Below are 27,617 nucleotides of genomic sequence, written 5' to 3' on the forward strand. Positions count from 1 at the left end.
GCAGGGGTGGCCGCATGCACCTCTAATCCTGGTCCTTAGAAGGCGGAGGTGGGCAGATCCCTGGGAGTTCGAGGCTGGTGAGGGACAGGCAGCTCAGTGGTTAAGGATGCTTACTGCTCTACCAAGTTCAGTTCCTAGTACCCACATGGGGTGGCTCGCAGCGACCGGTAACTCTAGCTCCGGGGGTGGGGGGGTGGGGGTGTCTGACGCCCTCTTCTGGCCTCTGTAGGTACCGACATAAATCTTGGTTTTTTTTAGGATAGAGTAACCAAATTCTAAATGCTCACACATTCTCATGACACAAAAAGTCCAGAGATAGTTATTTACCCCACAGGTGTACTTCACACACAAGAGACATTACATGAAACTGTTCATTACAATGCTACTTGTGATTACAAAAATTTAAAAAAGACAATAAACACCCAGGCACAAGCCTGTAATATCAGCACTGAGGAGAGACAGGAAGACCATGAGGTCAAGGTCAGCTGTAGAATATGGTGAAACCCTGCCTCAAAAATAAATAAATAAATAAATAAATAAATAAATAAATAAATAAATAAATAAATAAATAAATAAATAAATAGGCCAGGCAATGGTAGTGCACGCCTTTAAGAGGCAGAGGCAGCCTGTGGGTTTGAGGCCAGACCCTGGTCTACAGAGTGATTTCCAGGACAGGCTCCAAAGCTATACAGAGAAACCCTGTCTCGAAAAACCCAAATAGATAGATAGATAGATAGATAGATAGATAGATAGATAGATAGATAGATGAAAGATAAGCCGCCTGAACAGGAATCAATAAAGCACAAATGAAATAACTCATGGTTCAAGCCAGGCGTGCGTTAAGTGGAGGCTTTACGGCTATGGATGTAGTGAGCTGCCCTGGACGCAGGAACAGACACACACGTGGTTAGAACTAGATAGACGACGCAAGACTTGGAGGACCCGGACGTACAGCTGCAGACCACCAATCGGGACAGCCCTCTGAGCTTGGTGCCAAATGGGGGACTCTCTATCTGGATAGTGTCTCTAGGCCCCGGGGCCTGGCCTTATCTGGAGGCTGTCCCTAAACCTGGTTGCCTGACCTTTCTCAAGCATGACCTCAGACACAGATCTGCGGATGCTCTCCCCCGGCTGCCCATACCATAGTTAGGTATTGTGCTCCAGCTGTGTGGTGGGCCCATGCCGCGAACCGCAAATGAGGTGACGCCCCAGCCGCTGTATCCATCCTCTATATTTCCACTCACTCTGGAACAAAGCTGGACTGCCTCACTGAAACCGTCGCCCGCAAGCCGTCTGAACCCTGCTCAGTCGCTTCTGTTCTGTTCCCTCCTCCCTCTCAGACCGGAGTCCCCGAGGAAGAAGGAGACCCACACATAAAGAAAGAAAATACACAAGAACCAGTGCCCGGGCTAGCTCTCGCTGTGCAACCCTGACCTGAGTCCCTGGAGCCCACAAAAAGGCAGAAAAGAATCAACTCCACAAAGTAGGTCTCTGACCTTCACACACACACACACACACACACACACACACACACACACACACACGCTAATTTTTTTTTTCAAAAGAAGTATCTCTGAGAAAGAGAACTGACGAGAAGGACTTGAGAGAGGCTACAATTCAATTAATTAACCCACGACTTAATACATGATAATTTAATAAAAAATAGTAACTAATACAATGGTACATAGCTGTCATGTTCTAACCTTACACTACATAAATTAATTCAATATTCTCCTTTAGACATAAATGTTCTCATATATGTCTTACTTCACTACGGTAGCAAGCGCTTTTATCATTTTAATTACTTTCTCTCTTTCTGTGTGTGTGTGTGCGCGCGCGCATAAGGGCATGGTGCCTGTGGAGGTCAGAGGGCAACTTTTGGAGGTCGGTTATCTCCTTCCACTGTGTGGGTCTGAGAGAGAGAACTTAACCGCGGGTACCTTTACCACTGAGCGACCTCACTGGCCTTCAACATCTCTTGAGAAAATAAACCCAACTTAAGCATTTTTATATCCTGCTAGCACAGCTTTTATCACAGTATGATGCTCTCAAGACTACGTGCCTTAGGGCTGGAGAGATGGTTCAGCAGGTAAGAGCACTTGCTGCTCTTGCAGAGGACCTGGGTTCAATTCCCAGCATCCATGTGGAGGCTCATAATCAAATGTAACTCCAGGTCCAGGGGACCCAACATTCCCTTAGTACACATTCTACCCCAGATAAACCTATATAGTGGGAAAGGAGGGAAAAGCACATTTTAATATGGACCCTGGACTAGAGAGAGAGAGAGAGCTACGTCTGTCCTGCTTAGAACAGCATCCATGACTCAACAGCCATAGACACATCAGCCTTTATCGTGGGAGAGAAAACTTGTTAAACACTAAGTAGACAAGTTGATCAGAACCGATAGGTATTAAAAAGCTCCCATTTCTGAATTAAAGCAACAGTTAGATTCCCTTGCAGAAACAGTCCTAGAAAATCAGAGAGGCTTAGACTTCTCATGAGCTAAGGGGGACCACACATGGCTTTGAGGAAAACCTGTTGTTTCTACGCTAATTGATCAGAGTAATTAAAAAATAATTTTGCCATGGTTGGAGGGAAAAACTCAAAAAGAAAAAAGAGACAAAGACATCAGATCATTGGTAGCATCCTCTACGCTCTCAGTCCCCTTGGCTAACTGATGTCAGCATTGGCTGGGCCTTCAAGCCTCATTCTGATTAGATTAACAGTGGGGCCCTGCATCTTAAACAATAGGACCCATTATGTATCAATTCAATAAAATGAATTGTCCTTAGGGCCAACTACACCTCTTTAGAGCAGGATGATTCCACGATTTGACTCCTTCACTAAGACCAGTGGGGAATGGAACAGGGCCCCAGACCTTAGCACAACTGCCTCCATGATGGAAGTATCACTCAGGCTGTAAAACTCAGCATGCAGACAACACCATCTGCCAAAATGAAAACAAAGACCTTGTCCATCCAAGTCCATAGTTCTGGGAAAGTCTTTTGACTAACCCTGCTTTTTGGCTTCTGTAGTTCCAATTCTGGCTGTTTTTGTTAACTGAAGTATATCAACAACCCAAGATATATTTTTTATGCTTAGAAGCTCACCCAGAGGGGGCTGGAGAGATGGCTCAGAGGTTAAGAGCACTGGCTGTTCTTCCAGAGGTCCTGAGTTCAATTCCCAGCAACCACATGGTGGCTCACAACCATCTGTAATGAGATCTGGTGCCCTCTTCTGGCCTGCAGGCATACATGCAGGCAGAACATTGTATGTATAATAAATAAACAAATCTTTAAAAAAAAAAAAAAAAAAAAAAACTCACCCAAACAACCAGTGTAGTCACTGGCTGGCTAATATTGGCTTAAACCTGGGTATGAGTAGTCTTCTCTGGTGGCTACTCACAACATTTCTCCAAGGGCACCAAGCATTCATGTGGTATGGTGCACAGACAGATATACATGCAGAAAAAATACCCATACACATGAAATAATTTGGGAGCGGCTGTTAGAGACAGGGTTTCTCTGTGCAGCCGAGGCTGTCCTGGAACTCACTCTGTAGACGAGGCTGGTCTCATCTAGAGATCTTCCTGCCTCTGCCTCCTGAGTGCTGGTATTAAAGACGTGCACCACCACCACCTGGCTACTTTATTTATTTATTTTTCATTATTTCTTTGAAGTGAATTGTATTCTCCAAGATTGACAAGTTGAAGTACCAAGCCCTGGTACCTTATTTGGAGATCTGTTGTTGTTGTTTTTTTTAAAAGATAGAAATAAGTTAAAATGAAGTCGTGAAAGAGGGGCCCCTTTCTGGTATGACTGTTGTCTTCATATGGAGAGGTAGAGACCCAGGGACGTGAGTGAACAGAGAAAAAAGGCACTGTGACAGCGCAGCCAGGGAGGCGGCCACCTGCAGGACAAGGGCAGTCTCAGAAATGAGGTGTCCCTCCCTTGAATTTGAACTTCCAGCTCTAACACTGCGCGAGGCGCGATGAAGCCCCCAGTGGGGTTTTGTTCCGACAGCCATATAGCGGAGCAATACTGCCTGCACAGACAGTTCATAAAAGTAAGCATTTTATGGCTTTTTGTTTTGGTTTGGTTTTATTGAGACGGGGTTTCCTGCAGCCCATGCTGTCCAGTGGCTATGTAGACACAGCTGTAGACACAGCTGGCCTTGAACTCCTGGTCGTGGGCTTCCACTCACTTCCCAGTTGCTGAGGTGACAGGTGTGTGTCACCACATCTGGCAAGGTTATGTTCCAAGTTATGCGTGTTCATCCATTTATTTGGGGTGTGGGTGTGTTCGCTGCCACGCTGTGTGTGTGTGTGTGTGTGTGTGTGTGTGTGTGTGTGTGTGTGTGTGTGTGTAGGTCAGAGGACAAGTTTCCAGACTTGGTCCTTCCACCACGTGGTCCTGAGGATGGAAATCGGGTTGTCAGCCTTGGTGGCAACTACCCTTACCTGCTGAAGCATCTTGCCAGTCCATCAGAAACAAACAAAAAAATAAATAAAAAAGAGGCAAGAAGATTGGAGGGTAAGTACATAGAGAGTTCAGGGCCAGCCTGTGCTACATGGTGAGACTCCACCCAAAAATTCACATCAAAGAATGAAGGAATGAATGAATGAATGAGTACAGTTGTATCATAAACGCACTTATGAACTTTGGGGAAATTGTTTATTTCAGTCTACGAAATTCAGACAAAAATCCAGAAGACATTTTTGTGTGTCTAGAGATCACAGTGCACCAACAGGGAATGATTTTTAACAGGTATCTACAAATAGCATTAACAGGAAAACACACAGGATACAAACTACTTGGATCTAAGAGCCTTAGTTTACTCAAATATTGAAAGAAACTAGGCTTACAGCAATTTTCTCATTTAAACAACATGTTGAGGGGCAGGAGGCAAGAGTCAATGGTACAGAGTGTATCAGGGGGTCCTGGGTTCAGTCCCCAGCACAAAATAAATAAACAAAGCACATGTGAGCGTGGTTCAAGGACGGAGGACCTGACCACCCTAAGCAACATATTTATTCATTTGTTTACTTATTTATTTACTTACTTATTTATTTATTTGGTTTTTCGAGTCAGGGTTTCTCTGTGCAGTTTTGGAGCCTGTCCTGGAACTCCCTCTGTAGCCCAGGCTGGCTTCGAACTCACAGAGACCCGCCTGCCTCTGCCTCCCCAGTGCTAGGATTAAAGGCATGCGCCACCACCGTCCAGCCTTCACAAACACATTTTTAAGTCGTGAACAACAAAAAACGGCACATTGGCAGCAAAGGCAACCTGACTGCCTTGCCTCTCTCACAGAGCAGCAACACTTCAGATTTCATAGTTCCTGAACTTCCTCAGGAGCTCTGAGGGAGCATCTCCAGACCAGCGGAAACAAAGGCGGCCATAGTTCAGATCGGAGAGACCTTTAGGAGAGGGAAGAGAAACACTTCAAATCAGAGGTAGGAGAAGAATCGAATTACCAGAGTAAAACAGCCTGGGGATAAGCCTCCCCTGCAACCAGGGGGATCAGGGTCTCAGCAGGTCGTCCTGACTGACCTGGGAACTCGCTATGAAAACTAGGCTGGCCTGGAACTCACAGAGATCCGCCTGCCTCTAACTCTTGAGTACTGAGATTAAAGTCATGCACCACCACACCCAGCAAATTATTCATATTTTATAGGAACAGATTACCTCACCTTAACCATACTTTGGAATTCTTATGAACAGAAATTACAATTTATATGTATGAGAACCTCACTTGCTTAATAATCATCCTCTCCTGAGGTGGGGATTTTTTTATAATATTTTTATTAATTCTTTGGGAATTTCATACAGTATATGTTGATCATATACACCCATATTCCTCTCCCTAGCTTCTCCCAGGCCGACTCCTTACCTGCTTATTCATGTCCCTTCTTAAAAAGTGACCTAGCTGGACCATGGTGGTGCACACCTTTAATCCCAGTACTCAGGAGGCAGAGGCAGGTGAGTCTCCGTGAGTTTGAGGCCAGCCTGGGCTACAGATTGAGTTCAAGAAAGCTGGGGCTGCAGAGAAACCTTGTCTTGGGGAAAAAAAAAAAAAAAAAAAAAAAGAGTAATCCAGGCTGTGGTGGTATTTTTATCCCAGAACTTAGGAGGCAGAGGCCAGCAGATCTCTGAGTCCCAAGCCAGTCTAGTCTACACAGCTAACGAGATCCTGTCTAAAATGGGTTTTAAAGATGCTAAACCAATCCTGAAGTTGGCACCGCTGTGCATACTGGAGCAGGCTGAGACTTGCTCTCTGATTTGCAGTCTTCTTCTTCTCTTCTGAAAAAAGCTAGGTGACACAGCTTACCTGGAGAGCCTGGGTTTGGGGGGGAGCTGGCCTTCTCTGGGGACCCAGATCCCTTCTGCCTTCTCTCTGGGGTTGGAGCTGGCTCTCCTCTCTTGGTTTCTCTCTGCTCGTTCCGTTCCTTGTTTTGAACTGTGTCGGGACAGGTCTGGTCAGTCCCTTCCAGCATCAAGTCTTTCTTGCTTCGGACAGCCCAGTGCATGGACTAGATTAAGTAAGAGGAGACACATAGCTATCATTTGGGGTTTGTTTCTCTTTCTTTTTCTTTTTTTAAAAGATGCCCAGATTTCATGAGAACAATGGTTCTTTTTTGTTTCCCTTAGATTTACTTACTATGTATACAGTATGCCTGTATGCCAGAAGAGGACACCAGATCTCATTACAGATGGTCACGAGCCACCATGCGGTTGCTGGGAATTGAACTCAGGACCTCTGGAAGAACAGCCAGTGCTCTTAACCTCTGAGTCATCTCTCCAGCCCCGGGGTTTGTTTCTTACATGTGATTATTAACTGGGGTGGTGCATGTGGGGTGGGGCAGAGGACAGCTTTCAGGAGCCTAGTCTCCTTCCATCAGTGGGGCTCTGGGAATCCAACTCAGGCCACCAAGAAACTTGTAAACAGGGATTCACTCTCAGAAATCAAAGTGTCTGTGGTCTGTCTAGACAGGTGCTCAGGATGAATGGCCCTGGGTGACACTCAGTTTCATGTTTCCATGAAAGCCGTCAGCGAAAAGATGTTCTGAGATGGTGGGCTGACTCACCCATCACCCATATGAATAAACCAAAACTAAATGTTTCATCATCAGACTCTTGTCTCCACTAATTCCAAGTACAGAAGCAGTCAGAAGAAAAATCCAAACTGTACTGAAACTCAGATGCAGGTCCCTCCCATGCACTATAGTTAATCAAAGGATGACAGACGCAAGAGCAGAGCTGAAGGCTGGCAAGATGGCCCAGTGGGTAAGGATGCTTGGCACCACGCCCTGCCACCTGAGTCTGATACCTGGAATTCACATGGTGGAAAGAGAGAACCAACTCTTGCAAGTTGTCCTCTGACTTCTACATATGCTGCAGAATACACACACATACACGCACGTGTGCACACACACATGCACACACACACACACAAATACACACACACACACACACACACACACACACACACACACACACACACTAAACAAATAAATAGGAAAAGTTTTTAAGAGTGATGTGGAGCAGTCCAATTGTGTTCCCAGGGTGTATTTCTCAGCTCCACCACAGTATTGGTGGCACAGACCAGCATATACCATCAAATGAACTTGTCTTCAATGGGTCAATAGAGCTGGGGGTGAAGAGTTCAGTTAGGTAAAATGCCAGCCTAGCATTTGTGAAGTCCTGGGTTCAATCCCAGCACTAGACAAAAAAAAAAGGAGGGTACTCAGGATGGAGCTCAATTGATACAGTGCTTGCCTAGCAAGCCCAGATCCCACAGTGCACATAATGGACCCCACACCACAGAACTGTAAGTGATGGAGCACACTCATGATCACAACACTCAGGAGGGGGAGGCCGGACCAAGAGTTCAAGGTCAGCCGGAGGTGGTGGTGGTGGTGGTGGTGGTGGTGGTGGTGGTGGTGGTGGTGGTGGTGCACACCTTTAATCCCAGCACTCGGGAGGCAGAGGCAGATGGATCTCTGGGAGTTTGAGGCCAGCCTGGTCTACAAAGAGAGTTCCAAGAAAAAAAAAAAAAAAGAAGAAGAAGAAAAAAAAGATCATCAGTAGAACTAGAGACTCTGAGGAGGAGAGGGAGACGCTGAGGTGCACGAGGTAGAGTGTCAGCAGATGCCACAGAGCAAAGGCCGTGAACCCTCACGTCTGTGAAGTCAGGCTCCTGTTACTTTGCACTCACAATTAACTTGTTTACCAGCCTTCCTGAGCGGACCTCTTTTTTTCCTTTAGGAAATCATTATCATACATTCTGGACCTTGGTCAACACTAACAAATATTATTTTTTAAATCTAAATGCCATTAAACATTGGAAAAAGAAAAATGAATCAATTGGCTCCCGTGAGCCACAGTTCAGCTGAATCATGAGCAAAGTTAGCTGTTTTTTTTTTTTTTTTTTCAAATTACTATTTTACGTGTATGAGTGTCTCCTCTTTGTGTACGCCTGTGCGCCACATGCATGCCTGGTGCCCAAAGAGACCAGAAGAGAGGGCATCAGATCCCGTGACACCAGAGTTACAGACAATTATAAACTGACATGTGAGTACTGTGAAATGAACCAAGATCTTCTGGAAGAGGAGCCTGTGTTCTTTGCCACTGTACCATCTCTCCAGCGCCCCCAAATCAGTTATTTTTTACCCTGGGTGACCATGAGTGAATTTTTAACTTGCCTGAGTGGTTGACCTCTGACCTGACTGCTCTTGGATTGTACCCAAGCAAGACAGCCTGTCTTTTGAACAGAAGGTGTTGATCCTGCTCACTGTTTCCCATCTGGCTAGAAAAGACTGCCCATCTGGGCATAGTAGGAAGCTTCCACAGGTAGCCTGTGGCCAACTGGACTCCCCCCAAAGATACCCCTCATCCAGGCAGGAACTCAGATACAAACAAAAGGCAAATAGGTCTCTTCAAGGTAACAGGATGGCCTCAAATCCCTTCTAGGATTATTAAACAGCCAAGTTTTAAAAAAATGCATATAACCCCTTATAAAATTTACAGCAATAATCCCAGAAGTGGTGGCGCACGCCTTTAATCCTGGAGCTCAAGAGCCAGAGGCAGGTGGATCTGTGAGTGAGTTCGAGGCCTGCCTGGTCTACAGAGTGAGTTCCAGGACAGCCAGAGCTACACAGAGAAAGAAACCCTGTCTTGAAAAAAGAAAAAGAAAAAAAATTAAAGCAATGGATGTGACATGGGATAATTTTATCAGTCTTTGGGGATGTTTTCTTGGAGTTTTGACTGTAACTTAACCCAAACCATTTTCCAATAGGTTTCTAGAGCCCTCTTGCTGTGTACTTTGGAACAAGATGAAAAGCCATTCAAACTCTGGAGTCTCTGCAAGGTCTTTGTTGTGTCCGGTGGTACAGGCCTGCAACCCCATTATTCTGGATGTGGAGACAGGCAGATTAAAAACTCAAGATCAAGCCAGACGGTGGTGACGCACGCCTTTAATGCCAGCACTCGAGAGGCAGAGCCAGGAGGATCTCTGTGAGTTCAAGGGCAGCCTGGGCTACAGAGTGAGTTCCAGGAAAGGCACCAAAACTACATAGAGAAAACCAAAAAAAAAAACAAACAAAACAAAAAACCTCAAGATCATCTTGAACTACCTAGCAAGTTCAAGACCAGACTGTGGACCTAGAGAGTTGCCTCAGCAGTTAAAAATCACTTGTTGCTCTTGCAGAGGACTCAGGTTCAATCCCAGCATACCACATGGTAGCTCACAACTGTCTGTAACTCCAGTTCCAGATGGATCTGACACCCTCTTCTGACCTCTGCGGGCACCAGGCAGGTATGTGGTGCACATAGACAAAATACTCAAATACATAAAATAATAAAATAAGTAAATCTAAAACATTTTTAAGGACTAGCTTGTGCTATATGAGCCCCTATCTCAACAAAGTGGGGGTGGGGGAGCTCTAAGATGTAGCTCAGTTGGTAGGGTACCCATCTAGGTACTGCAAAGGTGGAGGCAGGAAAGTCAGAAGTTCAATGTCACCCTCAGCTATACAGCGAGTCCAGGTCCAGCCTGGGATACATGAAACCCTATCTTTAAAAAAAAAAAAAAAAAAAAAAAAAAAAAAAAAAAAAAAAAGTACAAGAAATACAAATGGCTGAAAGACATTTAAAGAAATGCTCAACATCCTTAATCATCAGAGAAATGCAAATCAAAACGACTCTGAGATACCACCTTACACCTGTTAGAATGGCTAAGATCAAAAACACCAATGACAACCAATGTTGGAGAGGATGTGGAGCAAAGGGAACACTCCTCCACTGTTGGTGGGAATGTAAACTTGTACAACCACTATGGAAATCAGTATGGCGGTTTCTCAGAAAATTAGGAATCAAACTACCTCAAGACCCAGCCATCCCACTCTTGGGCATATACCCAAAGAATGCTGATACATACCATAAAGATACATGCTCAGCTATGTTCATAGCAGCACTATTTGTAATAGCCAGAACCTGGAAACAACCTAGATGCCCATCAACGGAAGAATGGATGAAAAAAATGTGGTACATATACACAATGGAGCACTACTCAGCAGAGAAAAACAATGAAAGCATGAAATTTGCAGGCAAATGGATGGAACTAGAAAAAATCATCCTGAGTGAGGTAACCCAAACCCAGAAAGACAGTTATGGTATGTACTCACTCATTGGTGGATTCTAGATATAAAATGAACAATCAGACCACAACCCATAGAACCATAGAGGCTATATATATAGCATGGAGGTCCCTAGGACGACTGTGGCATATAATAAATTTCAGTTTTACTCAATTATTGAAAAAAAATAGCCAAATGAATGGAAACACATGAACTATGAACCAAAGACTGAGGGGCTCCCAGCTGGATCAGGCCCTCTGAATAGGTGAGACAGTTGATTGGCTTGATCAGTTTGGGAGGCATCTAGGCAGTGGGACCAAGTCCTGTACTCATTCCATGAGTTGGCTGTTTGAAACCAGGAACTTATGCAGGGACACTTGGCTCAGTCTGGGAGGAAGGGACTGGACCTCCCTGGACTGAGTCTACCAAGTCGATCACAGTCCTCGGGGGAGGACTTGTCCTGGAGGAGGTGGGAATGGAGGGTGGGCTGGGGGTAAGGGGAGGGCGTGGGAGGGGGGAGAATAGGGGAACCCATGGCTGATATGTAGAACTGAATGGTATTGTAAAATAAAAAATATATATCACAAAAAAAAAGAAAAAAAAAAAGTCTGTTTTCTATCTATCACAGGATCTGAAATGCCTCAGTCACTGAAACCCAAACCCATTATCTCTCTCTTTTTTTTTTTTTTAATTTAAAATAATTTTTGGTCTGTTTGTTTTTTGAAACAGGCCTTGCTGGTTTGGAATTCAATATGTAGAGCAGGCTGGCTCAAACTCACAGAGATCAGATACCTGCCTCCACCTCCCAAGCAGTGGAATTAAAGGTGTGCCGGGCCCTTAATTTTTTTTTTATATATTTATTTGTTACATATTATTTTATCTCTGTGTGTGCATGTGTATATACATGGACATGTGTATGCCATGGTATATGTGAACAGATCAGAGGACAACGTGCAGAAAAGTCAGTTTTCTCTGTCCACCGTGTGGGTTGCATGGATCAAACTTAGGCTGTCAGGATTGGCAGTAAGGGCCTATCCCAACAGTTATCTCATTTTTTTTTTTTTTTTTGGTTTTTCGAGACAGGGTTTCTCTGTGTAGCTTTGCGCCTTTCCTGGGACTCACTTGGTAGCCCAGGCTGGCCTCGAACTCACAGAGATCCGCCTGCCTCTGCCTCCCGAGTGCTGGGATTAAAGGCGTGCGCCACCACCGCCCGGCCAGTTATCTCATTTTTAAACCAACATCACAGGTTTAAATTTCCAACGTATTCATTGGCTTAGGTGAACTCTTAAAATATTTTTAAGATTTCTTTTTGATCATTTTAATTACGTACAGGAGGGTATTATCTGCATGTAGGTATGTGCAGACACTCTCAGAGCCTAGAGGCATCAGATTCCCTGGAGGTGGAGTTACAGACCATTGTGCGCCGCCAGACATCAATGCTGGGAACAGAAGAGAAGTAAGTGCTCTGAACCACTGAGCCGTCCTGCTAGCCCCCGCTCCTGATTTAGTGGATTTGTTTTGTTTTGCTTTTTGTCTGCTGCCTGAGTACAACACCAAGCCCAGCCCCACTGCTGATTAAAGAACAGATACAGAGCTCATCATTTTTCTATCACTAATAAAAATAAACCTGAGCCAGACAGTGGTGGCGCACGCCTTTAATCCCAGCACTCGGGAGGCAGAGCCAGGGGGATCTCTGTGCGTTTGAGGCCAGCCTGGTCTACAGAGTGAGTTCCAAGAAAGGAGCAAAGCTACACAGAGAAACCCTGTCTTGAAAAACCAAAAAAACACAAAAAAACCTGAAACCAGATTTCATACTGCTTCAACTTTAGTGACAAGACAAATGATGTGGCCAGTAAGATCTAAAATATAATTATTTTAAAGGCTCAAACACTGCATAGTTAAGCTAAACCCAAAACCGAAACGCTGTGCTGTGAGTCAGGAAATTCATAGTAAATAAAAAGACAGTGGCAATCTAGATAAAAGTGGCAACTTGGAGCGGAATTGTAGAAAAATCTGTAGCTAACCTGGTATTAGCTGTCAAAAATTAAGGGACAGTTGAGTAGATCACCAAAAAGTAAAGAGCTGTAAACCAGAAGGCATTGGACAAGCCCAGTAACTGATTCAGCAGTCGTTACAGTGTGTCGGATTTCGGAGGCTGGAGATACATTTGTGTTGACTGTGGCACATGTTTACTAAGCCAGTGCCCAGAAAATTTGGAAAGACACAGGGAAAAGCCAAGGCTGGAGAAACAGCTCAGTGGGGAAAGTGCTTGCTTGAGGATGGGAGTTCAAATCCCCAGCACCACCATAAGCGTTGGGGAGGGATGACGGCCTGTCGGTAATCCCCGCTCTCAGCTGGCAGAGAAAGGTAATCCCCAGAGTAAGCTGGCTACCTAGACTGCCCAAAGAGGCAATCTCTGCGTTCAAGTGAGAGACCCTGACTCAACATATAAGACAGAGAGCAACCATGGGAGACAATGTCAACACACATGAACTCACACATGAATGCACATACACATATATACACTTGTATATATGTACCTGTGAATATACATACCCATACACATCACACTCACGTGCACAAGCAAAAATAAATAAATAAATAAATAAATAAATAAATAAATAAATAAATAAATAAGGTGAAGAACCTTATTTCTGACCATGTAAAGCTAAGTACTACTATATTTTCTAAGATGTATTTTTATTTACGTGTATGTGCATGTGTGGATGCCTGTGTGAAGAATGTCACACGTGTGCGGGTGCCTTCCTAAGCCAGAAAAGGGCATCAGATATCCTGAACTGGTGTTATAGGCAATTATGAGCTACCTAGTATGGGTTCTAGGAACCAAACGTTGGTCCTCAGAAATAGCAGCAAGTGCCCACTGCCCACAGATGCCAGAAGAGGGCATCAGAGCCCCCGGAAATGGAGTTACGCACAGTTGTGAGCCACCATGTGAGTGCTGTGAATTAAACCTGGGTCCTCTAGTGCTCTTAACCACTAAGGCCCTGGATGTAAATTTTTAATGGCATTTAGAAATAACTCAATACAGGGCTGGAGCGATGACTCAGTGGTTGGGAGCACCAACTGCTCTTCCAGGGGACCCGGGTTCAATTCCCAGCACCAACATGGCAGCTCACAACTGTAATGTAGCTCCAGTTCCAGAGAACCCAACACCCTCACACAGACATACATGCAAGCAAAACACCAATGCTCATAAAATGAAAATAAGCAAATAAAAAGAAATAACACAATGCTTCCTAGGTGCTGTAACTCTTTATCACCATATATGATAGGAATGATTGGATCCTGTTTTGTTATAGATGTCCAAGCCTTGTTAAGTAAACAAGCTCAAATAATAACAACAACAAAAGATAAAGGAAGAGCTGCAGAGATGGCTGTGAAGCTGAGTGCTTCCTGCTCTTGCAAAGGACCAAGTTTGGTTCCCAGCACCCACCAACTAACCAACTAACTCCAGCTCCATGCATCCAGTGCCCTCTTCATGGGAACACACACGGCATATACACAGAGCAAAAAAAAAAAAAAACAAAAGACACATATGCAAACAGAAATATATCTTTTTTTCCCCCGAGACAAGGTCTCTCTGTGTAGTTTTGGTGCCTGTCCTGGATCTCGCTCTATAGCCCAGGCTGGCCTCGAACTCACAGAGATCCGCCTGTCTCTGCATCCTGAAGGATGGGATTAAAGGCGTGTACCACCACCACCCGACTCAGAAATACATCTTAAGAAGACTTTTTTTAAAATTTTTTCAAAGAAAAGAATTTTCAACAGTCCAAAATTCAGTTACACGAGCCATCTGAGAAGCACAATTATGAGAAATCCTAGAATTACAATGAGAATGGTAACAGGGAGTGAAATAAACAGTCAAGGTCTCTTCCAGCACTGGTTCTGGTGACCTCTCTGAATTTCTCCTCACGGGGTTTTGTAAGCGATGACGTACCACGAATTTCCGGGTCCTTTCCCTCCAATTGCTCACTTATTCTCTAGGCTAAGTCATGAGTCTAAGCCGTGATCAGCCTGACCTGGAAAGTCCCAGGATCCCCAGGGAAAAACTCACGGTTTTCACGGAGTCGGCCAACGCTTCCCACTGCTCGAATGGCATCGACATCTGGCTCCTCCGCCAGTGGTCATAGCGGGCCCGGCTCTCGGCATTGGTCAGAATCTCCTTCGCCTTCTGCAGTCTCTGGAAAGTCTCCACTGGAAAACAAGACGAGATGAACGCTGCGCTCCGGGAGGACTAAACTCCAAAACCATCCACCAGATCTCACTAGCATCTTGACTCGGCCACACACTACGAGACTTTGCGCCTAGTCGGGCGTTAGCGTCCCCATTTGTAAAATATGTCACCGAAGGACAAGTGAGGGCTTGGGAAGTAAAGGTCCTTGCTACCAAGCCTGACGACCTGAGTTCAATCCCCTGAGCATGCATCATGGAAGGAGATCCATGACTTATGCAAGCTGTCCTCCGAGGTCCACACATGCCATATAACTAGATTTCCACACATAAGAGAATAAATTTGGGGGACGAGCTAGAATAAGGCATGATCACACACACACACAAGAAAGAAAATGCCATCATGAAACTCACTACTGCGGTGATAATTTATTTGTGCTGAAATGTGATGTTTTTGTTTTTGTTTTTGTTTTTTTGAGACAGGGTTTCTCTGTGTAGCTTTGCGCCTTTCCTGGAACTCACTTGGTAGCCCAGGCTGGCCTCGAACTCACAGAGATCCGCCTGCCTCTGCCTCCCGAGTGCTGGGATTAAAGGCGTGCGCCACCACCGCGCGGCTGGATATTTTATTTGTATGTTAGTCAATAAAGTTTGCCTGGAGATCAGAGGTCATGCGAGCCATAAACAGAAGTGAGGTGGTGGTGACACAGGCCTTTTATCCCAGTACCAACCATAGAGACCTGGAGGTCTGCATAGACAGGCAATTACAAGGAAGTCATGTGACTGGGCTTAGAGCCAATGAGAAGGCAGAGCAGGAAGGCAATAAAGGCACAGGTTAGACAGGAAGAGGTTCTCTTTGGGAAGCTACGACAAGGTGGTAAGCTAAGGTTAGTCATGGCTATTTGCTATCTCTCTGATCTCTTCGGCTGTTACCTCTGTATTTGGCTCTCTGTTTCTTATTTAATAAGACTGTTTAGAAATTTGTCTACACACTACTTTATTTGCTAACTTTAAAAAAAAAAATGTAATGCTGGGCATGGTGGCACCCACCTCTAATCCCAGTATTAAGGAGACAGACACAGGAAGATCTCTGAGTTCAAGGTCAGTCTGGTCTGTATATAAGAGTTCCAGGCCAGCCAGGGCTACATAAAGAAGCCCTGTTTCAAAAAAAAAAAAAAAGGTAAAGAATGAATAAATGAATTTGATGCCTAGTAAATCATATATTTAGAAAAAAAACTGACCTAAATGTAAGAGTCTTGTGTATTAGAAACATTTTTCCCCAGGATTTATTTCATTGTTTATGCAACCACCCCTGGTGAGAAATATTTTTAAATGTTAAGAGAATCCACCAGGACCAGATGACTAAATAACAGGTTGGTTTGTTTGTTTGTTTATGCAGAATCTCACCGTGCAGCCCTGGCTGGCCTGGAACTCACTATGTAAACCAGGCTAGTCTTGAATTTACAGAGAGGCAAACTATCCACCTGCCTCTGCCTCCCAAGTGCTGGGATTAAATGTGTGCGCCATGGCCACCCGGCTCCTTTTTTTCTTTTTAATGAGTTAATTATCTCGGGTATCACTAGTAAAGCTGACTGACACACAGGATTGTCTAGATCAGGTTGGCTTGTGTGCATGTCTATGGGGAATTACCTTAACTGATGTGTAGGACACAGGCTGAGAGTGGACAGCACCGCCCTCTGCTTTGGGGTCTGGACTGTATAAAGCAGGGAAGCTCACTGAGTACTAAGCATGCATCATGAATTCATTTCACTCTGTTTTTGGTTTTTTTTTTTTCCTTTGTTTTTTTTTTAAGATTTATTTATTTTGCATACAGTGTTCTGCCTGCATGTATGCCTGCACACCAGAAGAGGGCACCAGATCTCATTACAGATGGTTGTGAGCCATCCTGTGATTGCTGGGAATTGAACTCAGGACCTCTGGAAGAGCAGCCAGTGCTCTTAACCTCTGAGCCATGGCTGCTCCTCCAGAGGTGTCCTCTTCTGACATGCAGGCAGAACAGTGTATACATAATAAATAAATCTTAAAAAAAAAAAAAAAAAAAAGATCTAAGGTCATGAATCACTCTGTTCTTGATGTGACTAATGGCTTCAAGTTCCTGCCTTGACTTCCCCCAAACGATAAACTGTAACCTGGAATTGTAAGCTAAAATAAACTGTAACCTGGAATTGTAAGCTAAAATAACCCCTTTTCTCTAAATGTCCAGCAAAGACAGGTGAACAATGGCTTTGCACATAATAAGGGTGAATCCGTTTCCATTCCTGCTGCTTTGATAAAATACCCTGATAAACACAACTCAAAAAAGAAAGGGCTTATTTTGGCTCACATTTCGGGGGCAGAGTCCATCAGGGCACGAGTCCTGGGACAAGAACTCAGGCAGCTGGTGGTCACAGGACTCAGTCAGGAATCAACCAGGGATGAACACCCCTGCTCAGCCTCCTCTTTTTTCATGAAATCCAGGACCCCAGCCTGGAAACAGTGCCTCCCTCCTTCAGCCTCAATCTTCTCGCCTCAGTTAACCTAATCAAGATAACCCTTCACAGCCAGGCTTTAATCCCAGCACTCTGGAGACAGAGGCAGTCAGATCTCTGTGAGTTCAAGGCCAGCCTGGTCTACAGATCTAGTTCCAGGACAGCCTGTCAAAACCAAAAACACAATAATGAACTAATTAGTTAGTTAAAAATAAAAAAATTAATATATGGGCATATTCCGGTAAAATGAACACAGCACTGTTCTTAAAAAGAGACAATCGTTGGTTACAAACAAACACATCGTCATGGTAACACCAGTGGCTGGTGAAAATGAACTCCAAGCTGACACAGAACATCACAGTGCCCACACATACCAATGTATGCTGACCGTTGTTAGGAAAGACCCGTCACAGTCCTCTCCCCTGAGGCCATCCAACAGCCAAACCAGCCCTTGGAGGGCTGCAGAGCGAGCTCAGCAGTTAAGAGCACTTGCTCCTCCAAAGGACCCCAACTTGACCCCAAGCATCCATGTCAGGGAGCTGACAATCACCTGTAACTCTAGCTCAGGGAATCTCATGCCTTCTTCTGGCTTCTGCAAGCAAACCCCCCCCCCCACACACACACACAAATAAATAAATAAATAAATAAATAAATAAATAAATAAATAAATAAATAAATTTAAAACTCTTTTTTTTTTTTTTTTGGCGTTTTGAGACGAGGGTATCTCTGGATATCCCTGGCCATATTAGAACTTGCTCTGTAGACCAGACTAGCCTTGAACTCACAGAGATCCCCCTGTCTTAGCCTCCCAAGTTTTGGGATTAAAGGCATGTCCACTACTGTCCCACAAAATAAATAAAATCTTTAAAAGAAAAAGGAAACAGAAGGCTGGCATGGTGGTATACGCCTTTAACCCCTAGCACTTAGGAGACGGGCAGGTGGATCTCTAAGTTTGATGCCACCCTGGTCTCCATAGTGTGTTTCAGGCAGCCAAGGCTACATAGTGAGACACTGTCTTTAAAAAAATAAAACTCACCGGGCGGTGGTGGTGCACGCCTTTAATCCCAGCACTCGGGAGGCAGAGGCAGGCAGATCTCTGTGAGCTCGAGGCCAGCCTGGTCTACAGAGCAAGATCCAGAAAAGGCGTAAAGCTACACAGAGAAACCTTGTCTCCAGAAAAAAGAAAAAACAAAAACAAAACATCATTGAATAAAAAATAAATAAATAAATAAATAAATAAATAAATAAATAAATAAATAAGTTCAGTCCCCAAAAGCACTCCTCACACAAGCCTGGGAATCTGAGTTTGAGCTCTAGAACCCACACAAAGGTGGAAGCAGAACACTGACTCCAAAACTGTCCTCTGACCACCCCATTCATGCCATGGCACACATACACATACCCACACACGTCATCACCACTGTCATCATTTTTAATGTAAAGAAAAACCTGGAACCGTAAATAAGAAAATGCAGGTGCTATATACAGTTGAGGGTCTATTGTGTAACAGTTTCCTCCAATACTGAAACATTTCACCCTGCAGGGAAGCTCTTTGAGCAGGAAGAGAAACGACTCTACACGGCTTCAGGAAGTCCCTGAAACTGACCAGATTCACTAATCTCCTCCCTGCCAGAGTAACCAATAAATTCTGAGGTGCTCTCTCTTGGCCACATGCTAGCTAGCTAGCTAGCTCTCTCTCTTCACTCTCCCTTTCTCTGTGTCTCTCCCTCTGTCTCTCTCTCTCCCTCCTCTCTCTCTTTTTCCCCCTCCCTCTTTCCCCCTCCCTCCCTCCACATCTCCCTCCCTCCCTCTGAGGAGCAAAGCTGAACTGCAAAGACCACTCTCAATCAAGCCAAGCTGCAAGGAAGACTGTTGAGACCACCTGGCTGGAAATAGCAGAAGCCAGCCAAAATGCCTGCAAGAGGTTTAGTCCAACTAAATCACTTGGAAGGGACACCCTCCATCCTGTTGAGCTGGCTGCAGGCTGTGTGGTGTGCTCCAGGTTCCCAGCTTCTGTGAACTATCATCCATGCTGGGGTTGGCTTTGATGATACAGCTATCTTTTATTCATTTTTGCTCCTATAAAAAAAAAAAACCTCACCCATATTCCTGTAAGTAACCCCAATAAAACTCATGGTTCAGGGCTGGGAGAGATGGCTCAGAGGTTAAGAACACTGCCTGTTCTTCCAGAGGTCTTGAGTTCAATTCCCAGCAACCACATGGTGGCTCACAACCACCTATGAGATTTGATGCCTTCTTCTGGCCTGCAGGCATGCTCGCAGAAAGAACACTGTATACATAATTTAAAAAAAAATCTTAAAAAAAAAAAAAAAAACTCATGGTTCACCAAGATGGACTTGGGTGGTATGGGTACTTTGGTGTGTACCTACAGTGGTGTACATTTGGTGTCTCCCTATCTGGGGTGAGGAGACATGTGTACAATATCTCCCAGGAAACGTTCTGCCACACACAGGCCCATATGCTCTTCATCCTCTTAAGAAACAGCCATTCTTACCAGCTTTGGAGTTTTCCGGATGCTTGTCAGGGTGACATTCCAGAGCTCTGACCTTAAATTCTGCCAAGATTTGCTCAACCTAAAACAAAAATCAGTGTTTCAAATATCAAGGATAGATTAAAGAAACTGGTTCTCAACCTTCCTAATGCTGGGTCCCTTTAGTACAGTTCCTCATGTTGTGGTGACCCCCAACCATAAAATTATTTCATTGCTACTTCATAACTGTAATTCTGCTACTGTTATGAATCGTAATGTAAATATCTGATACATGATCCAAGGGATCGTGACCCACAGGTTGAGAACTACTGGCTTCGTCATATAAAACCATGAAGAAGACTTGAGTTCAATGCCTAGCACCCATGTCAAAATCAGGCCTGGAGACCCACCCCTATAATCCCAGTGGAGGGGGTACAGAAAGGAGAATCTGGGGCTCACTAGCCAGCTAGTCAGCTGAATTTGGTGAGCTGAGACTGTCTCAAAAACTAAGACAGAAAGCGATCAAGGAAGAAGCCAACATCAACCTCTGGCCTTTATACACACATGTGCACAAATGTACATTATAAGAGAATCAAATATCTTCAAGTGTCTGATAGCCATGTCTACAATTCCAGCAGAGAGCAGGGGGGACCAGGTGTTCAAGGTCAGACTTACCTAAATAGGGCGTTTGGGCCAAGAGTGTAATATTAAACTCAGTGTGTGTCTGCAACAAGGTCACACTGTGTAGCCCTAGCTGGCCTGGGATTCATTATGTAGACCAGGCTGGCTTCAAATTCAAAGATCCACCTGCCTCTACCTCCTGGGTGCTGGGATTAAAAGCATGTGCCACCATGCCCAGCTAGTAAACATTTTTTAAGATGTGTTTGTTTAATTTACCTGTATGGATGTTTTGCCTACAATGTGTGTGCCTGGTGCACAGAGAGGGTCAGAAGAAGGTACTAATTCCCAGACACTGGAGTTACAGATGGTGAGCCATAGTGCTCCCAGTGCTGGGAACCTAACTCTCACCCTCTACAAGGACAGCCAGAGCTCTTAACCACTGAGCCAACTCTCCTGGGCCCCCTAGTAAAGATCTTTAAATTAACAGTTTATAAATACCCCCAAATCCTCCTTGAATAAGATTTCTATCAGGACAGAACAGAAAGCAAAGGACTTTTTATCCTTTTCATCCCTTCAAAATACATTTTCCCTCTATGTATATCTATGTTCTAGGAATTTTAAATAATGCAAATGAAGAAAACTATACTATCTGGCAGAGATGGTCGGGGTTTTATTGTTGCTGCTGTTCTGTTTTCTGTTTTTAATTTATATCACCTATGAAAGCATCCTGGCGTGAGGGTTGAGGAGGGGTGTTGGAGAGATGGCTCAGTGGTTAAGAGCACTGGCTGCTCTTCTAAAGGACTTGGGTTCAATTCCCAGCACCCACATAACAGCTCACAACTGTAACTACAGTTCCAGGGGACCTGACACACTCACACAGGCAAACCCCCAATGCACTGTCGCTGACTGGGGGACCAGACAGCTCAGAGCTCCAAGAGAAATCCACAGCATTGGCGTGTAGTAGACTTTTCTATCTGAGGGGGTCAGGCACCCACACATTCTCTTGATGGTTCCCTTCAGACATTTCCTTTATTCTTCTTTGGCATTCTCTAGTCTTTATTTTCTTGGTGATTTCCTCCTCTCATTCTTGATGTTTCCCTTTTAGTTTCTTCTAACGCTCTCGTTCTTGATGTTTTCCTTCTAGCCCATTTTAACTCTATCTTTATCTCTGTTCTTTCCCTTACAGCTTATATGCCCCAGTGAAATCTTTCAGGCAAAATAGGAATTACAATGTGGTTATGTTCCATTTTTCAAATGAATGATTACAATGAATACAAAACAAACAGTAAAAATCCATATTTTTGTCCATATTCCCTTACATGATTAAACATTTTACATATTACATGTGAAAAATAAATTACCCCAAGAACCCACATTACATTCATACCCAAGCAACTTGTTATAGATTAACCATGTGGGCAAGCAGGGTATTCTTCTCAGTCAGGTCTTTTACTGGCAGGCTGCGTTTTGCAGTTACAGAGAAAGGGCCAATTACTTTATTACTTATCTTGAAAGGTAATATTATAAGGAATCTTAAAGCAATCACAAACCTAAGCCTTTGTGTATGAAAAAAAGAATCAGTCAGCTCTACTTTAAATTTTGGGGGTACATACTCACTCATCAATAGTTTCTTATATCAGGAAGCTGAGGGCAGAAATGGGTATAAGGAATTAATCATCACCTTTGGTCATCAACCAATCCTAGAAAGAAAAGTGCATAAGCTAGTAATAATTAGGCTGCTTTGTTCTTGTTCCATGACCTTAAAGAGTTCCTCACTCAACTATGTGCCTTTTTAAAACTTTAGATTATCTTCTTGGGTTTTTCACCTCAAAGCTATTTGACAAAAATATCTTAGTCTAATTTTAAGTTATTTCCAAAGCTTTGTTTCAGCTGTGATGCACTCTTGAAACCTGTGAACACATCTCCCAACATTAAGGTTAAAAGAGTTTAAACTACCTGGGCTAACTGGGACTCAACTGTTTTTCTTAATCATTAACCTGAGCCACAGTCTATACGGCTCTTCAATAGAAACGCATGTGTTGTAGCGGTGTGACACTTTCTTGTTTATATTTTTAATCACCAAAACTTTATTTAAATTAACATTATTATTATCATTTATTTTTTAAAGATTTATTTATTTATTATGTACATAGAAGAGGGTGCCAGATCTCATTACAGATGGTTGTGAGCCACCATGTGGTTGCTGGGAATTGAACTCAGGACCTCTGGAAGAGCAGTTGGTGCTCTTAACCTCTGAGCCCTATTATTATCATTTATACAGTACAGCTTAGGAAGAAATCATCTTCATAATAATCCACAGGTAAAAATGCCCAGTAGAACGAGATTTTCCATTAGCTAAATGTCGGGGAATATTATTTTAAGGTATGTTACTTTTGTTTATGTTGCATTTGTGAAGCTGTTACTGTGCCTGTCTAGAACACCTGATGGTCTAGTAAAGAAATGAATGGCCAATAGGGAGACAGGAGAAAAGATAGGTCAGGCTGGCAGAAAGAATTAATAGAAGGAGAAATCTGGAAGGAGGACATCAGGGGCCAGCCACCCAGCCTCCCAACCATCAAGGGAGTAAGAGTGAACATAAGATTACAGAAGTAGCTGGGTGGTGGTGGCGCACGCCTTTAATCACAGCACTCAGGAGGCAGAGCCAGGCGGATCTCTGTGAGTTGGAGGCCAGCCTGGGCTACCAAGTGAATTCCAGGAAAGGCGCAAAGCTACACAGAGAAACCCTGTCTCGAAAAAAACCAAAAAAAAAAAAAAAAAATTACAGAAGTAAGAAAAGGAAAAGTCCAGAGGCACAAGACAGACAGGTTAATTTAAAGTTAAGAAAAGCTGGCAAGCAACAAGCCAAGCTAAGGCCGAGCATTTCTAATTAAAAATAAGCCTCTGCATGTGATTAATTTGGGAGCTGGGTGGTGGGCCCCCCAAAAGAAAAAAACAGACAACAGCTAAACACACTACATTACAGGCAGTGGGATCTCCCCACACCCATTCACACCATGCCAGACTCCAGAGGAAGATGGCTGGGGCAAACATGCGAAGGCACAGCAGAGGCAAAGACATTCTGGGGTCTGGGGTCCCAGGGCCTTTCCAATCCGAGATTCACCCATCAGGGGTTTTCCTCCTGGTGGGCTGACACTTTGAACTGTAATTACAACCTGTCGCTCCTCTGACATGGTCACCAGGAATGCACATAAAATAAAGATTAAAAAAAGGGGGGGCAGGTTAGTAGTACAGGCCTTTAATCTTAGCTCTTGGGAGGCAGAGGCAGGCAGATCTCTGTGGATTCCAGACCAGTCTGGGTGGGCTACAGAGTGAGTTCCAAGACAGCCAGGGCTATGTAGAGAGACCTTGTTTCAAAATTTAAAAAAATAAATAAATAAAAAGGAAGGAAGATAAAAAACAGCATCTGAGGCCAATGAGATGGTTCAGTGTCTAAAGGCACTTGTCACCAAGCCTGATGACCTGAGTTCAAGACCCACATGATGGAAAGAACCAACTCCCACGACTTGTCCTCTGACCTCTGCATAATGTGGCATGCACGCCTGCATAAATACACATACACAAACACACATGTAAAAATGCTTTTTAAACATTATGGTACCAATCTATGGAAACAAATTGTAACTTCCCAACAGTACCAACAGGCCACTGCTATTTCCTTCTTTATAGTTTTTTTAGTTTTGCCAAATTAAGAAAATAGCTCGTATCCAGCTTTTATTACTTCAGAGTTAAACACAGACTTTCTGTGGGGCTGACCCTGAGTAAACCAGTAAAGGAGGCTGGTTTGTTTCCAGCATGTTCCATCCCTCTCCTGCCGTCCCCATCCCACATGCCCAGTGCCGACGACTGCAGTCCGTGGACAGACAAAGCCCTTTACGTCAAGGTCCACTAAGGCCGGCCTTCACGATCTAGTGATCTGTCTGCACAGCTGCCTGTGGAGCCGGCAGTAAACAGAAACAATGTTTCACCTGACTCACAGTCAAATAAACCAAACCATGCAGAGGGTGAAGGAGCGTGACCAGTGGTCCTGGCGGTTCAAAGGCATGAATACTCAAGCTCTCCTGAATCTTAAAGTAGGTGCACATTTCTAAAAGTGAATTAAAGTACACACACACACACACACACACACACACACACACACATATAATGTATATATGCAAGGAATATATATATATATACCTACTCTGTGATCCAACAATTCTAGTTCTAAAAATTTGTCTAGAGAGAAAATCTGAAATGAGACAAGAATTTATCTCTACAATGTGCGGCTGAGTGAGACAAACACACCATCAGATGAAGGCAAAAGGCAAAGCTCTCTTAGGGACGAACTCCAGCACTGTCCCCAAGAGAAGGGAAACCAGCACTGTAGCAAAAGAGCTTGGGGTTTCATGGGGTGCTTTTAGTTGGGCAGGAATGCGGTGGAAGGGCGTTAAGGAAAAAGGAACTGTCCCCGGCCAAAGGGACTGCCGTTGACAAAGTTGTTTTTCGGAGCTGGCCATTAGATTAGCAGGAGGCTGTCCCGGGGTCACCCATCGTGACGTCTTAAGTGACTCCATCTTGGACCAATGATTTGGCCCAACATACAAAGGTTCAGTGGAAAAAGAAAAATTTAAATAAACATGAATGTATCTATAATAGGAAATTTCTTTAAACTAATTATAACTATAGATACTAAAAATTTGCCTTGTGGCCAGGTATGGTGGCACATGTCTTTAAACCCATCACCTGTGAGGAACAAGCAAGCTGACGTCTGTGAGTTCGAGAGCAGCCTGATCTACATAGTTAGTTCCAGACTAGATAGGGCTACATAGTGAGACTCTGTCTATAAATAAATAAATAAATACACACATACATACATACACACATACATACGTACACACATACATACATACACACATACATACATACATACGTACACACATACATACATACGTATGTACATACTAGGTAAATATTTTTAAATGTAATGCAGGCTATAGGATAGAATAAGTTTACAAAATTCCAAGTACAGAGTATCCCTATGTAGCCAAACAGAACCCAAACATACATGTAGGCACTCACATATGTACATAAAACAAAAATAATAAGTCTTTAAAAGAGTAACACATTTGTCTCAATTATGTAATGTCTACGGAAAGCTTGATTTAAGTGATTTGAAGTTACGACAGTACTTAGGTCCCTCATATGTCCTACCAGTATATCTTAAACAGCACACATATACATTTTAACATTGTCTGTAATAATGTCTTCCATAAGAGCTATTAGAACCACAGCGTACTTTTCAGCAAAGCACCTCAAAATCATCAACGAACGTGTAACGAGTAACAAGCCTACTACACTCTTCAGAATTCAATTCAGCACAGGCAAACGACACTCTGATGGTGAGCAATATTGTTTCCCAACATCCATGAGACTGTCGCTGAACGAGGCGACTACAGGCAGCTGGCTCCGCCTGCTGAGTTCTAAATCGTAGCCTTGATTGTTTCTCGAAAGCAGTGGTTCTCAACCTTCCTAATGCGGTGACCCTTTAATACAATTCCTCACGTTGTGAGGGGGACCCCCCCATTAAATTATTTAGTTGCTACTTCATAACTGTAATTATGCTACTGTTAGGAATCGTAATGTAAATAGCTGATATGCGTCCTTAAAGGGCCGCGACCCATAGGTTGAGAACCGATTCTCTGAAGTCAATGACACTGTCTGCGTACGGCCCTTAACACTTTGAAATTCATAGTACTTTCTCCTCACATTAACCAGCGAGCATTTCAATCCTTCATTGTCTCTACACCGAAACTCCTTTAAAATGGTAGGGGGTTGGAGTTCCAGGCGACGCGGCCACAATCGCAAAGCCGACCGGGTGAGACGGTGCCACCCCGCTTACCGAGGAGAGCTCATCGCATCCCAGGAGGGCGTAGTAGTCCTCGCCGCCCTCCGGCCTGTAGTTCAGTATCGCGTCCATTTACAGGGGTGAGTCAGTCCTCTCCGGCGCCACAGACACGGTGAGCTGCGGGGTACCAGCAAAGCTCTGCATTTCAGCTGCACTTTCCACACCAGCCAGCTCGGACAGCGGACGTCAACCCGGCCCTTTGCAAACACAGCTTCTCATTGGCTGTTTGCCCGGGAGAGCACCTACCCTGTCGGGCTGCTGGGATCTGTAGTTTGGGGGGGGGGGGGGGAGGAGTTCGTTCTGTTGCGTTGTTTTTCTGCTTTGCTTTTATTGAAAAACAATTTTTTGGTTTTGTTTTGTTTTTAATAATTTATTTAAATTTATTTTAAGTGCATTGATGTAAAGGCGTTAGATCCCTGGAACTGGAGTTACAGACAGTTGTGAGCTGCCATGTGGGTACAGGGAATTGAACGCAGATCCTCTGGAAAAGCAGCCAGTGCTCTTTACCGCTGAGCCATCTCTCCAGCCCCTGAAAAACAATTTTTCATACAGTATATTATAATTACGGTTTCCCTTCTCCCAACTCTTCCCAGATCCTGCCAACCTCCCAACTCCATGCCCTTAAAAAAAAAAAAAAAAAAAAAAAAAAAAAAAAAAAAAAACTTCTCTTTAGAAAACTAACAAAAAACAATAATAAAAGCCCCATCTGGCTTGAACCTTTGCAGGCCCTGTGCGTGCCGCCACGGTCTCTGGGAGTTCATATGTATATCAGTGTAGTTTGAATTTTGACGCGGTGGTTTTTCCCTATCAGTTGATACCAGGTGTATTTTTACAAAAACTCCCCATGTTATCATCGCTGCGTTACCTAGATAGTTCAATTTTTTTTTCTATCTTTTTAAGAGACAGAAGAAAATGTGAATTGAGTTTTTAAGATTTGTTCAATAGGAATGGTGGGTACTTTCCCAAGTGTTTAAAATAGCTTGTGATTTTCGGCAGTTTGTAGATGTAACCCAGTGGCCAGCGCTTGACAGCCACCAGGAGAAAGAGGAGAGAGAGGGAGAAAGGTGGAGAGAGACTACGAAGCGATAACACATTTTGGGTTGGGGGAGATGTTTGTTTGTGATAATACATTTTGGGTTGGGGGAGATGTTTGTTTGTTTTGTTTATTTGGCTGGGTTTTTTTTTCTTCTTTTTTTACTTTTAATGTGCATTGGTGTTTTGCCATGGACATTAACTGGAGTTACAGACAGTTGTAAGCTGCCATGTGGGTGCTAGGAATTGAACCCTGAT

General features: G+C 43.9%; 1 protein-coding gene across 1 annotated transcript; it reads right to left on the bottom strand.

Moving 5' to 3' along the window:
• Window positions 1-4,651: 4,651 nt before the first annotated feature.
• Dnajc12 (DnaJ heat shock protein family (Hsp40) member C12) lies at window positions 4,652-26,719 on the bottom strand. Its single transcript, XM_006972745.4, has 5 exons — window positions 26,322-26,719; window positions 19,826-19,904; window positions 14,709-14,848; window positions 6,328-6,529; window positions 4,652-5,416 (listed from the first exon to the last, which is right to left on the bottom strand). Exons 1-5 carry the CDS (start codon window positions 26,397-26,399, stop codon window positions 5,322-5,324), a joined length of 594 nt encoding a protein of 197 aa, XP_006972807.1. The 5' UTR covers window positions 26,400-26,719; the 3' UTR covers window positions 4,652-5,321.
• Between the last annotated feature and the right edge of the window lie 898 nt (window positions 26,720-27,617).

Source organism: Peromyscus maniculatus, chromosome 21, assembly GCF_049852395.1.
Source record: "Peromyscus maniculatus bairdii isolate BWxNUB_F1_BW_parent chromosome 21, HU_Pman_BW_mat_3.1, whole genome shotgun sequence".
NCBI lineage: Eukaryota > Metazoa > Chordata > Mammalia > Rodentia > Cricetidae > Peromyscus > Peromyscus maniculatus.